Raw genomic sequence first — 13,966 nt, forward strand, 5'->3', positions numbered from 1 at the left:
TTACGTTTATAATTTTATTATTTATTTATTTTTTACTTTACTGGGTCTTAGTTGCTAAGCGGGCTTTTCCCATACGTGGCTTGTGGGGGCAACTCTTGCTGTGAGCAGGCTTCTCACTGCGATGAGTTCTCTTGTTGTGGCGCACAGGCTCTAGGTCGTGAACTCCGTGAGCTCAGTAGTTGCAGCTCCTGGGCTCTTAGAGCACAGGCTGAGCAGTTGTGGTACACAGACTTAGTTGCTCATCGGCATGTGGGATCCTCCCAGACCAGGGATCAATCTGGTCCAAATTGGTCTGCATTGGTCTGCGTCAATCAGTCTGCATTGGTAGGCAGACTCTTTACCACTGAGCCACCAGGGAAGCCCAAAACTTTTTCTAATTTATTTTCACAGATATATAATGATTTTATCCGAGTGGTATAGCTGAAGAATCTGAAGGAAACGTAATTTATTTTCCAGCTCAGGACACTCTGGAAGTGATAATTACTCTGGGACAGCAAGCATAAGCCAGGACTAGGGTCACTCTATTTATAGAGAGGTCAGGTAACTTGCTAGATGTCGCAGCAAGAGGGAACACCAGGATTGGAACTTTGGTCTGAGAGAATCTACAGCCTGTGCTCCTGACTGCCACTTACGGATAAGCAAATGAAGGCTTGCAGAATGCACACACCTATGAAATGACAGTTCCGGCCTCCAACATAGTCCTTCTGAACCCAAAGCCTTCCATACCGTTGCGTCTCAGAATGCAAAATCCTTTGGCCTAGGAATTGAATGGGAGGTGGATAATTACAAAAGAAGAGCGAAAGGATGGGAAGAGCCACAGGCTATATCCTCCAGCAACCATGGCCCCCACCACTCACAAACACTCCGAGAGCATTCAGGCCGCAAGCTGCATGTTACTTTGTGTTAGGTGTTCAGACAATTACGCTGTCCTCACAGAGCTTACAGTCTGCATTCAGGACCAGCTTGCAGGGATTATTGGGCCTTTGGCTCTTTCCACATGTTGGGCCACTTCAATTAATCCATGATCATTAATAAGGAAAAGCAGGGAGTTTATCTTGGTTATGCTAAAAGTCCCAGAGGTATAGAAAAGAGGAAGCAGCTTTTCCAAATTCCTTTAAAGAGAAGATTACAAAAGTTATAAGTGAAAGAAAAATTTTTTCTGAACTATAATCTTTCTCTGTGAGCTGTGAAAAATACAGACTCCAGAATTACTAAATCAGAATCTCTAGAGGTATTTTAAGTTCTCCTTGTGATTTCAAGGAGAAATTTGTGGTCTTTTAAGCTCTGCTTGTCATTTCAATGTGCTTCCAAGTTTGTTGTGACTGGTCTAGTTGACCCTATGATAATATCATAGAACAGCTCAGAATGCTTGAGAGGCAGAACTAGGGCCAGACCCTTACCCCAACCTTCAGTTTGGAGCATCTTCCACAAAACCATAGTGAACCTTCATTATTGGCAAGCAACTGATTCTTGCTTTTAGTTTGAAGTTAAAAATGTTGTCACTACATTTTTATTTATAAATATGTGTGCTTTTTAAAACTACTTTGAATAGGAAGCAAGGTTTTCATTTTGAAAATATTCTGGGATAAGTCAAGTGAGTGTAGGTGAGTTCATTTTCAGATTTACACAGTGAGGAAGTTAAACTGGATGGTTTACAAAATTACTTTCAGATCTAGAAATCAATGTTGGAAGGTATTCTAAATTGTTTTTAAATCCCTTCTTTCATAGCTTTGAAAAACAGGGCTTCTACATCGAGATCAATTTGCTTTTCTGTCATTAGCATTTTTGTTGGAGACTCTGTCAGAAGGCTTGTTCCTTAGGTCCATCCAGAAAACTTTTCTCATGTGTGGGTTTATATACTTAGTTTTACAACTTGGTGATTTATAATGATAATCCACATACTGGAAGCTCATTATCTGTCAGATAATCATCTGGTCATTTGATCTCCTGCCTTGGTCCCTTGGTTACTTTGCCTCTCTTCTGATATATAACCTCTTCTTCTGATAAAGTGGTTATTGATAGCCTTCAAGGCTTTAGTTATTTAATTCTTGTGATGAGCATACAAAGTTCCCCCAAAGGACAATCTTGCATTATAACATCCTCTTCTTTACTCTTCCCAGCAGTCCTTTCCTTTCTCAGTTGAGACATCTTTGAAGTTCCAAATAGATATCTCAAGGAGGACAAAAATTGTAGTCAGGATCCTGAAACCTCAAAAGAGTTTGAGAATCCCCTCTTTTCTGTGTGTCCTCTTGACCTGCTGCTAAGTCACTTCAGTCGTGTCCGACTCTGTGCGACCCCATAGACAGCAGCCCACCAGGCCCCCCAGTCCCTGAGATTCTCCAGGCGAGAACACTGGAGTGGGTTGCCATTTGTTACCAGATTTAGCAAAGGACAATATAAGATACTCAATTGTAACTAAGTTGGGATAAAGAATAAAATTTTAATATAAGGATGCAATATTTGGAACATACTTATACTAACCATTTGTTACTTATCTGACATTCACATTTAACTAGACATCCTATAATTTGGCAACTCTGCAGAGAGTACATAGCTAAGGCTTTCCTAGTTCATCTAATGTTTTGGGGTCTAAATTCTTTTAATATTTGCTCTTAATTTAAAACTTGAATGGAATGTTTGTAATAACTAAGATTTCCGTTTTCTTTAGCATTTTCATAAAATGTTAGCATTTGCACTGCCCACCTACACACAATTCCCTTTTGTTGTGAGAATATAAGAATAGAAATAAGACTTTTCTGTAGAAACCCAAGCTTAATAATTCTCTCCTTTGTAAGTTTTTATTAAGTATTTCAAAGATACACATAAGCAAAGATAGTAATATAATGCATTGCACACAATTTATTTATACCCTATTCAGCTTCCTTCTTTTTGTTTGGTTTGATAGGTAGGTGTGAGTGTATATATTGCCATCTCCTAAGTCAGTGGTTTTGAACCTTGACTGTGCATTAAGAATCACCTGGGGAGCTTTTAAATCTCAATCCTTGCCTGCCTCCTAGACCAATTAAATCAGAATTGCTGGCAGTAGAGTCAGATGATTCCAATGTGCAGCCAGGGCTGAGAACCAGTGCCCAGAACGAAAATGGCAAATGCAAAGATACATTTTTTACTGCTAAATCGTCTCCTTATATTTCACATTCCTCTTCATAACTTACTTCATGTATTTTTCAGCAAGTATATTATATCATGGTGTGTGTGTGTGTGTGTGTGTGTGTGTGTGTATATATATATATATAATGTTACGTTGAATTACAGCAAACATGTCATTTTATAAAATTTACTTTAAAAAAATCTCATCTGTCTTTAATCATGTCACTGATTCATTATTAATTTCCTAAAAGCTTATAATTGGCTTTGTTTTCAAATATTTATTTGTGATTTTCTGATGTCTTTTTCATATACATGTCTGTCTTAGGTTATAAACCAGTGGTTCTTAACTTTATCTGCTCATTAGATTCATCTTGCTGCTGCTGCTGCTGCTAAGTCACTTCAGTAGTGTCCGACTCTGTGTGACCCCACAGACGGCAGCCCACCAGGCTCCCCCGTCTCTGGGATTCTCCAGGCAAGAACACTGGAGTGGGTTGCCATTTCCTTCTCCAATGCATGAAAGTGAAAAGTGAAAATAAAGTCGCTCAGTCATGTCTGACTCTTAGCGACCCCATGGACTGCAGCCTACCAGGCTCCTCCGTCCATGGGATTTTCCAGGCAAGAGTACTGGAGTTGGATGCCATCGCCTTCTCCAAGATTCATCTTAGGATGCGCTAAAAAAGATGCCTGGGCCCCACCTCCCAGAGGCTCTGCTGGGAGGCTCTGTGCTAATTGGTCTGGTATAGAGCCCAATCATTGAAGTTTTTAAAAAGCACCTGAGGAGATTCCAAGTTTAGGGAGAATTGAAAGCCAGATTCAAAAGATGTTTTGAATCTTCCTGGGAACATTTAAAACATGTGCATAATTGCCCTGCTTAATGAACCTGAACCTGCATACATGCTCAGTTGTGTCTGACTCTTTGCGATCCCATGGACTGTAGCCCGCCAGGCTCCTCTGTCCATGCTTAAGGAGGTAGAAAGAATTTTGAGGTTCTAGGAGGAAGAGAAATGAGGAAATGATAAATGACCTTCATAGTAATAGGTGTAAATGAGGAATTTCTGTTGGGGGGAGCCAAAGGACTTTTGAGAATAAAAATAAGGATGTCTAATATTTTAGAAATGTTTTATTTCTTCTGCTATACTTTAACATGACCTATTGTGTTGCACTGAAAGCTTCAAAGCAGTCTGCTGTACTCAGGTACAGGGATCCATGCCCACACCCCTGTGAAGTAAATACTCACTGTCCAGACCTCAACTATGGGACCCTAATTCAGGAGGCTCAGAGTGAGGCCAGACACCAATCCTTTAAAACCTTGCCCAGAACATTGTGATGAGAGGGCAGTTTTGGTCACTACTGCACTTTACGATAACACATCCCAATTCATTGCAATTCATCCCATTGACAACTGGGCAAATTCAAGAAGAGTAACAGTAAAATCAGTGGTAAAACTAGATTTTTGCAATAGGGATTCATATTATGAGACCTCTCTCAGATCTACCTGATCTTTTTCTCTTTGGCTATGTGAAAGAAGAAGTTATCTTTCTATGACAGGCTAGAAGACGATCAAGGAAGAGGTCTCCAGAAAAATAATTAAATAAAAATGTCAGAGTAATCTTAGTCTTCTATAATGTGAAGTACAGAGAGGAAGCATGACATACACTATCAATAACCATGATGCACCAGTACAAAGACTGTGTGTGTTCATCAGTGAGACAAGGACTGAGTTGGGTCCTGGGAATTCAGGGTATTGTCTCGAGGGATTTACAGTCTAGAAGAGGAAACCGATAATTATATAGAGAGAAGAGATAGGATATTATACATAACAGTGAGTAGAGACCCACTTCATGGGAGATTAGAGGTGAGCAAGGACTCAGGAAAGCAAAGAACAAAACCTGGCTTTTGAAAGATGATTAGGATGTAGGGGAAATGGAAGGAGAGTGAGGGAAAAGAAACAGCATTTCTTGTCAGAGTGAATGTAATTCTGGGCACAGGCACAGAGGCTAGAAGCAGCTTGGTAGGTGGCCTGAGTTGCAGATGGTTCTATGTCGCCGTTGCATGATGTTCTGGAGGAGTTGGGGGCAGAAGGGAGGCAGAGTGGCAGTGTTGCTGTCTGTAAACCCACCCACATACCTCAGCCCAGCCATTCTTGTGTATTATGATGAGTTCCTGGAATAATAAATAAAAAGTCATATGAGAAGCCAGCCTTGCAAACTCTAAAACAAAAGATGTACAGTCTTAGTCAAATTGTGCTGCAGAATCCTCTTTCTTCAGGCTTATCTTTTCATATCATCAGTACTGATACTTGGTTGCATTTGCTGCTAGAATTCCTCTTTATTCTAGACTTTTAAATTTTCAACCTTCTTGGACCTCGGCTTTTGTTTTGTGTGATGTTTTCTGATTGGTCACACAAACATGATTTAAATTTGAGTGTAATTTCAGTTTGATGAATATTGAACTTTTCACCATGAGCAAATTGTATTGGTCAGCATCAGTAATCCAGCACCCACCTGCAGTTACCACACTGGCACCTAACCATTAACTCTTGCTAACCCCTGGGGAGGGAAATGTCAACCCACTCCAGTATTCTTGCCTGGGAAATCCCATAGACAGAGGAGCCTGGTGGGCTACAGTCTGTGGGGTCACAAAGAGTCAAACATAACTGAAGCGACTAAGCATAAGCATGCTAACCCCCAACTCCTCTGCCCTTTACTTCCTTCAGTTGGGACCCATGGCTTTAGTTGTTGTGCACTTATTTTTTTATTATAAAATATATCTTTCAAATTTACAACTGCAAAGAATCATGTACCAACCACAATCACCAGTTTACTTACCACATAGCTTAGTCAAATCTTAACATTTTGCTCTATTTGTGCCAGTTCTTTTTTTACAAACTAAACGTTGCAGATACTGTCAGTCGAAGCTCCCTTTCTGTTCCCCTTCTCTCCAGAAGTGACACCATCCTGATCTTAGTGTTTATCATTGTCATGCATGCTTTTATACATTTACTACATATGGGCACATAACAAAATACATAATTGCTTTGTAAGTTTTTTAAACTTTAAGTACTTCCATTCTTGAAGTACCCATCTGTTCCATATACTTTTATTGAAAATTATGTTTTTGAGGTTTATGATGATGACATATATAGATTTAGTTCATTTATTAAAATTACTGTGTAGTGTTCAATTTATGACTATACAAAAATTTATGTAGACATTTAGTTTTTTTCTGATTTTTCACTGTCATAAAGCTGCAGTTAACATATTCCTCTGTGCAGAAGCATATTGGGGTTTTGTTCCTTAAACATTTCTTTTACTCATATGAGTAGTGTTCATTATGTAGATAAGTAGGTAGATAGATGTAGGTATAGAAATATCAGTCATCCTAATAGTCTCACGCATAGAAGCCTCAGCTCTGAACCACAGAATAATGTAAGGAGTAACCATATGTGAGTACAGAATTGGGAAGGAGGCTAATATACCTTCAAGAAACTTGGAGTCAGTTTAAGGACTGGTCTTGCTCCTTTTTCTGTTTCTTTGACACATAAATTGTTAGAGTCAGCCTAATTCGCTGTTTCCTTAATATTGACTTAGAGCCAATTGCTGCAATATTTGTCCACTGAATTTAATACAATCCTTTGTTTAAAGTATATACATTACCCACTAATTGCCCTGGGAAGAAATGTCATATGTTTTTTACTGACCTTAATTTCCTTTCATTTATTTGTGCCTACTCTGTCTAGATCACTAGGTTTGGTGCTCTGGGTATTCAAAGATGAAAAAGTCATTAGAGAACTTACAATAACACTGCCAGGAAGAGATGGTAGGAAACAATCATCTGTAAGATTTTGGCATCTGAAATAGAGTTTTTATTTTCTCCCTTAGTGACACTCAGGAAATGCTTGTCTCCTGCTGTTGATGAATAATTTCAGAGTACTATGGATCATGCTGAAGAAAATGAAATCCTTGGAGCAACCAAGCGGTACTATGTGGAAAGACCTATCTTTAGTCATCCAGTCCTCCAAGAAAGATTGCACAAGAAGGACAAGGTTTCGGATTCCATCGGGGATAAGCTGAAACAGGCATTCACGTATGTTCTTTCAGCCTGTTTCCTTTATTCTCTCATTCAGTTACGAGAGAAGCAAGGTCAAATGTACAAAGAGAATCTATGATGTAGAGGAAAAAACAAATGATGAACACTCTTGATTTGCAGAGCTGTCCACATGGTTCATTCAGATGTCCACATCTACATTCGGTGGTAGATATCTGATGGAACACAAGCTTTATTATGCATTTCACCATATGAAATTCCAGCTATGCCTTATGTCATATAAAGGTTTATATAAACAATCCACTTTTCAGTTCTCCACACACCTTTAAAATATCCACTGCTTTCAGTGACTGTGAAGCTGGGGAGATCCCAGCCAGGAGAAGGACATAGGATCTCATTGTCTTCCTAACCTGTCAACTCTCCTCCAAAGCCCCTCAGTAAAATGGCTTGATCCTTCCCCCTACTGAAAAAATGTCCACCTCTTCCATTTCAGGAATGTTCCAACCACTCTAGTCTTTTTCCTGCTTCTACTCTAGTGCCAACACCTTGAATCTATGAATGTAAGTCCCCAACTGAAGCTATCAAAGACATTCAGTGTCTTGGGACTCTTCATTTTGAAAACACGGATACAGTAATGTGGCAGGCCTGAGACTGATAATACCTTGGTGCCTGATTGCATACCTCATTGTGCAAACTATCTGATTGCTGCCTCCTGAACCATTGAGACCACAGCTCCTATGCTGTGTTCATTTAAGCTTCGCAGTGACCCTGTGCTCTAGGTATGACATCATGAGAGGTTAAAAATACATACACTGGAGTCAAGACTACCTGAGTTTTAATCCTAATCCCAACCACCTATCAGCTGTGCACTGGTTTCCTCCTCTGAAAAATGGGAATAGTAATAGTGTTTACATCATTGGGTTACTGGGGTTAAAATTTATTAATTTATACACAGTGCAAGGCACACGGAAAACACTGTATAAATGTAGCTAGTATTAATATCTCAGTTTTCTAAACAGGGAGACTGCTATCAAATCTAGTTTGTTTTACTCAGATTCATTGCTCTTGTCATAGTTGCTTTACATTTTTGCTTCCAGTATCCTTCTACATCTAATTACCAAGTACTTTTAATCACTAAAGACACTATATAAAATACCATGCATGGGCTTCCCAGGTGGCACTAGTGGTAAAGAACCCACCTGCCAGTGCAGGAGATGCAATAGACTTGGGTTCGATCCCTGGGTAGGGAAGATCCCCTGGAGAAGTGCATGGCAAACCACTCCAGTATTCATGCCTGGAGAATCCCATGGACAGAGGAGCCTGGTGGGCTCCAGTCCATGGGGTCCCAAAGAGTCAGACATGACTGAGCGACTAACACTTCACAACAATGCATTATCCTTTTAAATGGAATAAATTGCTTCCTTGTCACCAAGAGGACTTGAGACTGTCACAGTGATAATGGAATTCATCTGTCTATACTCTTACAGGCATCGACCAGCAAGACGACTGGCCAAAGCCCATAATACAGTCTCTGTATCAAAGTTAATTAAAACATCCAGGGATTAAATACAATGCCTTGGTTTTATTACCACGGTGTTCCACCTAAGCAAGACAGCCAGGCATAGACTTAGCTACAGTAACGGTGGTGTTTTGAGTTTACCTAATCAAAGACCCTAAAGCATTGAACACATGTTTATAAAGCTCATAATACCTGTGTGAATTCCTTTCATTTTATAAGGGAAAACTTAGATATATTTGTATGGCTGAGTCTCTTTGCTGTTCACATGAAACTATCACCACATTGTTAGTCGGTTATACCCCAACACAAAATAAAGATGTTTTTGAAAAAAAAAGAAAAGGGAAAACTAAGTGGGTAGGTGCTGGTCAGTGGTTCCACAATCAAAAGTTAACTCAATTGGTAAGTACTTCCCATACTTTACATCAACACAGAAAGCACATTAAAGATTTCACCTATTGAAATAATGGCTTCTGGGATATCTCAACTATTTTGAAACTAACTTTTTCTTATTTTTCATGGTCAGTTGTGGAGTGTTAGAGTGGACCCAATTCAGATGTTCCTATTTTCTAAAAAAATAATAAGCAGCTATTCTCTCTGATCTCTGCAGAATAGAAAAATCACCCTCATCACCAGTTTGAATTTTTCCTTTTTGTTCCAAAATATAGGGAAGGGAAAATGCCTTGATGTGAATTCTATAGAAATGGTTCTCATTTATCTATTTCTTTGTCCTTCCAGATGTACTCCTAAGAAAATACGAAATATCATTTACATGTTACTCCCCATAACCAAGTGGTTGCCTGCATACAAATTCAAAGAGTATGTGTTAGGTGACTTGGTCTCAGGCATAAGCACAGGGGTGCTGCAGCTTCCTCAAGGTCAGTAGAATATATTTCATTTTTTTCTTCCTCTGATATCATCTCAAACAATTGTGTTAACTTTGTTCTGTTTAATTTCACCGTGATTTTAAATTTATAATTTTTATCACATTGTTCTAGCACCTTTTCCTGTCCAGAGTAATTCTTCAGAAACATTTTACCCTTTAAAAGCCTCAGAGCTTTTAGTTGCAGAATATGGTGATACATTTACAGATCAATACATTTAGGAACTGGTGGGGCATTGTCTTTCCTTTGCTAAGTTAATTTCTAACTCCATGAACATGTTGTTAGGGGCTGTCCTTAAATCAACTATACTCCATTTTTAAAAAAAGGTTCTTGACTAAGTCCATATCTAATTATAAGGTACCATGATATACTGAATTCCTCTGCAGTTGTATAATTTTATAGATATACAAGAATTTAAGAAAATGCTCATTGATTTATTCATCTGTTCACACGTGTGTAACCTGGCCCTCCCTGTCTTCACAGAACTAACTATCCAGTTAGGGAGAGAAGCATGAAATAAATAAAAATACACATAAATGTTTACATACAAATGACGGTAAACACTATGAAAGATACAGGGCACTCTGACATGATAATAATATGGGGACCTAATTTAAGTAGGTAAGTCACAGAACCTCATTGAGAAAGTGAGATTGACCAGTATTGCAATAGGACCCGGAGAAGGCAATGGCACCCCACTCCAGTACTCTTGCCTGGAGAATCCCATGTACAGAGGAGCCTGGTAGGCTGCAGTCCATGGAGTCGCTAGGAGTCGGACATGACTGAGCAACTTCACTTTCACTTTTCACTTTCATGCATTGGAGAAGGAAATGGCAACCCACTCCAATGTTCTTGCCTGGAGAATCCCAGGGGCAGGGGAGCCTGGTGAGCTGCCATCTATGGGGTCGCACAGAGTCGGACACGACTGAAGCAACTTAGCAGCAGCAGCAGCAGCAATAGGACCTAAGTAGGGACTGGAAGTACTTGGCAGGGCAGCAGCCACCTCACTACATTTTATATCCTATGTACCCTTGTGCATATGCATTTAAATCTTACACTGTGGTAAAGGGGTATTTTTTACAGTGCTGCAATAAAATTGGATTCTTTAGCTCTGTTCTTGTCTAATATCTAAAAAATTAGTACTTCATACTTCCACATAAGGGGAAAAAAAAGGTGAGATTGAGCTGAGACCTGAAGGATCAGTAGGAGGCAGATAAAGAATGAGAAGAAATACATTTCAAGAAGAAGCAATAGCATGTGTGAAAGCAGTTAGCAGGAAAAGAATTGGGTGTTTGAAGAATTCTGAGAAAGGCAGTGTGCTAGGAGTGTGGGGAGTGAGAGGCCAGTGGCTGGCCAGATGGGCAGCAGCAGGTCTGCACAGCCTCGATAGGATCTTTTGGATTCCATTCTGAGTCCAGTGCAAGCTTGTCAGCTTGCTTTCCCCTTGGGTGTTTTTTTTTTTTTTTTTTTTTTGCTAAGAGATCTCTGGGACTGTTGTGTGGGGAAGGGACTTGGTTGATGGGAGTGGCACCAGAATGAATGTAGGGAAACCAGTTAGAGGCAACAGTGACTCAGTGTAATCAAAAGGGGATAATGGCTTGACAAACCTCTAGGTTCAGTTCAGTCGCTCAGTCGTGTCCCACTCTTTGGGACCCCATGAGTCGCAGCACGCCATGCCTCCTTGTCTATCACCAACTCCCAGAGTTCACTCAAACTCATGTGCATTGAGTCAGTGATGCCATCCAGCCATCTCATTGTCTGTTGTCCCCTTCTCCTCCTGCTCCCAATCCCTCCCAGCATCAGGGTCTTTTCCAATGAGTCAACTCTTCACATGAGGTAGCCAAAGTATTGGAGTTTCAGCATCAGTCCTTCCAGTGAACACCCAGGGCTGATCTCCTTTAAGATGGACTGGTTGAATCTCCTTGCAGTCCAAGGGACTCTCAAGAGTCTTCTCGAACATCACAGTTCAAAAGCATCAATTCTTCAGCGCTCAGCTTTCTTCACAGTCCAACTCTCACATCCATACATGACCACTGGAAAAACCATAGCCTTGACTAGACAGACCTTTGTTGGCAAGGTAATATCTCTGCTTTTCAATGTGCTATCTAGGTTGGTCATAACTTTCCTTCCAAGGAGTAATTGTCTTTTAATTTCATGGCTGCAATCACCATCTGCAGTGATTTTGGAGCCCCAAAAAATAAAGTCTGACACTGTTTCCACTGTTTCCCCATCTATTTGCCATGAGGTGATGGGACCAGATGCCATGATCTTAGTTTTCTGAATGTTGAGCTTTAAGCCAACTTTTTCACTCTCCTCTTTCACTTTCATCAAGAGGCTTTTTAGTTCCTCTTCAGGTTCTGCCATAAGGGTGGTGTCATCGGCAATCTTGATTCCAGCTTGTGCTTCTTCCAGCCCAGTGTTTCTCATAATGTACTCTGCATGTAAGTTAAATAAGCAGGGTGACAATATACAGCCTTGATATACTCCTTTTCCTATTTGGAGCCTCTAGGTTAGCTGGCCGGAAGAACTATTCCCTCACCAGTTTCCTGAAAAGTAATTACCAAATGATAAATTAAAAAAAAAAATTCCCCTGTGATCAATTAGTTGGATTTTCAATTTGCCAAGTAACTGAGTTGTTGAATCTATTAAATCTGTTAAACAAAGTTTTAAATCAGGTTTAGGACCATTCTCCATAACCATTTTAGTACCAGAGGACAGAGAAAGGGATGTATTTAAAGGCAGAGGTGAGGGTGGGGGAAGGAGCAAAGGTCAACTCAGCATCTGAAGTGGGAAATAGGATCTAGACTGACGTTCAGTCAAGTTGGACTGACAGAGCTTCAGGAAATGGCTGCGGTGAGCACATAGACAAATGCTTCAGAGAAATTCTAGGATTTTGCATAGTTGTGTTTTCACTGAAACGCCATTCTGCAACTTTTTTTGGACCTTCTTCCATTTTGATAAAGATGGTAGCTGTAAAAATGGAAAGAATTGGAAACATACATGCTGTGTTTTATAGGTAAAATCAGCAGGAGTGGCTGTTGGATTGATTTGGAGGAGAATGAGGAAGCTGGGCATGTGAGGGACAAGGAGACTGACATTAGATTAGGAGTAAGAATTTTCTGGAGAAAGGTGAAAAAGCCTTATGCATTTACCCTCCACCAAAAGTCAAGGAAGGAAAGAAGGACTGCAGCAGAACCACTTGGAGCACTGGACACGTGTCCCTTAAAGTTTGTGGGCACTATTGCAGGAAAAGTAAATCTACAGGTGGAATGGTGTGAACCACCTAGAACAGCAGAATGTGGCCTGCACTTGCAAAGTTTCCTGGGACTAAAGCACTACGGGGTGCTTTGGGAGGTAACCAGGCTTGGCTCATTTGAAAGTAACCTGCCCAAGAAGACTGCCTACAGCATAAGCAGCTGCCCAGCAGAAAGAACCTGGAAGAGGTGTAAGACCTGGAACCTGGAAGGGGCCAAGATTAGGGGAGGGGTGTTACATCTGCCAGAGAATGCTGCACTGGGAGTTCCTCATTGAAAAGGGGTCTCCGGACAACCCTCAAAGCAATGCACTGGAGAAGCAGCCGGCATTTGGGAATTAACAGCAGATTACAGCTGTGCCAGTCAAGGAAGACTTTCTGCCCATATCTAATTTGGGAAAGATTAAAGCAGAAAAAAATCTACTCCTGGTGAAGAGGGAATGACAAGAAAAACTGTCTCAGCCTGGACTCTCTGAGCACAAATACAAGATTCTGTGTAGGAGTGGGACAGAAGTGTGGGCACGCTGAGACACGTCAGCTTAAATTAATAGGGTTTTCATTTGTTCGTCATAGATAAAGAACCAGGAGAGAGATACACAGAGCCCGCTGTTTTCTAATCATCTCCCCATTTCTGTTTGGTCTTAATCCCGCAGGTTTAGCCTTTGCAATGTTGGCAGCTGTGCCTCCAGTGTTTGGCCTATACTCTTCATTTTACCCCGTTATCATGTATTGTTTTTTTGGAACCTCCAGACACGTATCCATAGGTAAACCTTATAGTTGATGCTTTACTACCTTTCCTTTTGGATTTCCCAGCTTTGCAATGTGCTGAAGAAATAACATGTTTGTTATTAGGATATCAAACTTTTGTTACTGTATGCCCAATAGGTGCTTTTAAAAAATACACTCTCCCTCAAGATTTCTAGAATTAATAGCTTTCTTATAATATGGGCATAATAGAAAAAGACAGTTTTCTTGTCTGAAAAGACAAGAAATCTGTGATGTAAGTATTTCAGTTCATAATACAATTTGCTTGCATCTGTGTTTTCTTTTTATTTATTAATGATACTTCAAGTTCCTATTGCTATGCATACATTGCATTTGCATCTTATTTTAGACACTGAATTGTACATGGTTTCTCTTTAGTGTATTTAGGATCAG

At 40.2% G+C, this 13,966-nt stretch overlaps 1 protein-coding gene across 4 annotated transcripts in view; it reads left to right on the top strand.

Annotated features, from left to right (window-relative positions):
- The first annotated feature begins 7,042 nt into the window (after positions 1–7,042).
- SLC26A5 (solute carrier family 26 member 5) overlaps positions 7,043–13,966 on the top strand; it is a 35,543-nt gene continuing 28,619 nt past the window's right edge. For all 4 annotated transcript variants that reach the window (XM_005895245.1, XM_005895244.1, XM_005895247.1 and 1 more), the window contains exons 1-3: positions 7,043–7,194; positions 9,410–9,549; positions 13,462–13,572. In XM_005895245.1, coding sequence (XP_005895307.1) covers positions 7,043–7,194; positions 9,410–9,549; positions 13,462–13,572 — 403 coding nt within the window. The remainder of the gene's footprint in view (positions 7,195–9,409; positions 9,550–13,461; positions 13,573–13,966) is intronic.

Source organism: Bos mutus, chromosome 4 (assembly GCF_027580195.1).
Source record: "Bos mutus isolate GX-2022 chromosome 4, NWIPB_WYAK_1.1, whole genome shotgun sequence".
In the NCBI taxonomy this organism is placed as follows: Eukaryota; Metazoa; Chordata; class Mammalia; order Artiodactyla; family Bovidae; genus Bos; species Bos mutus.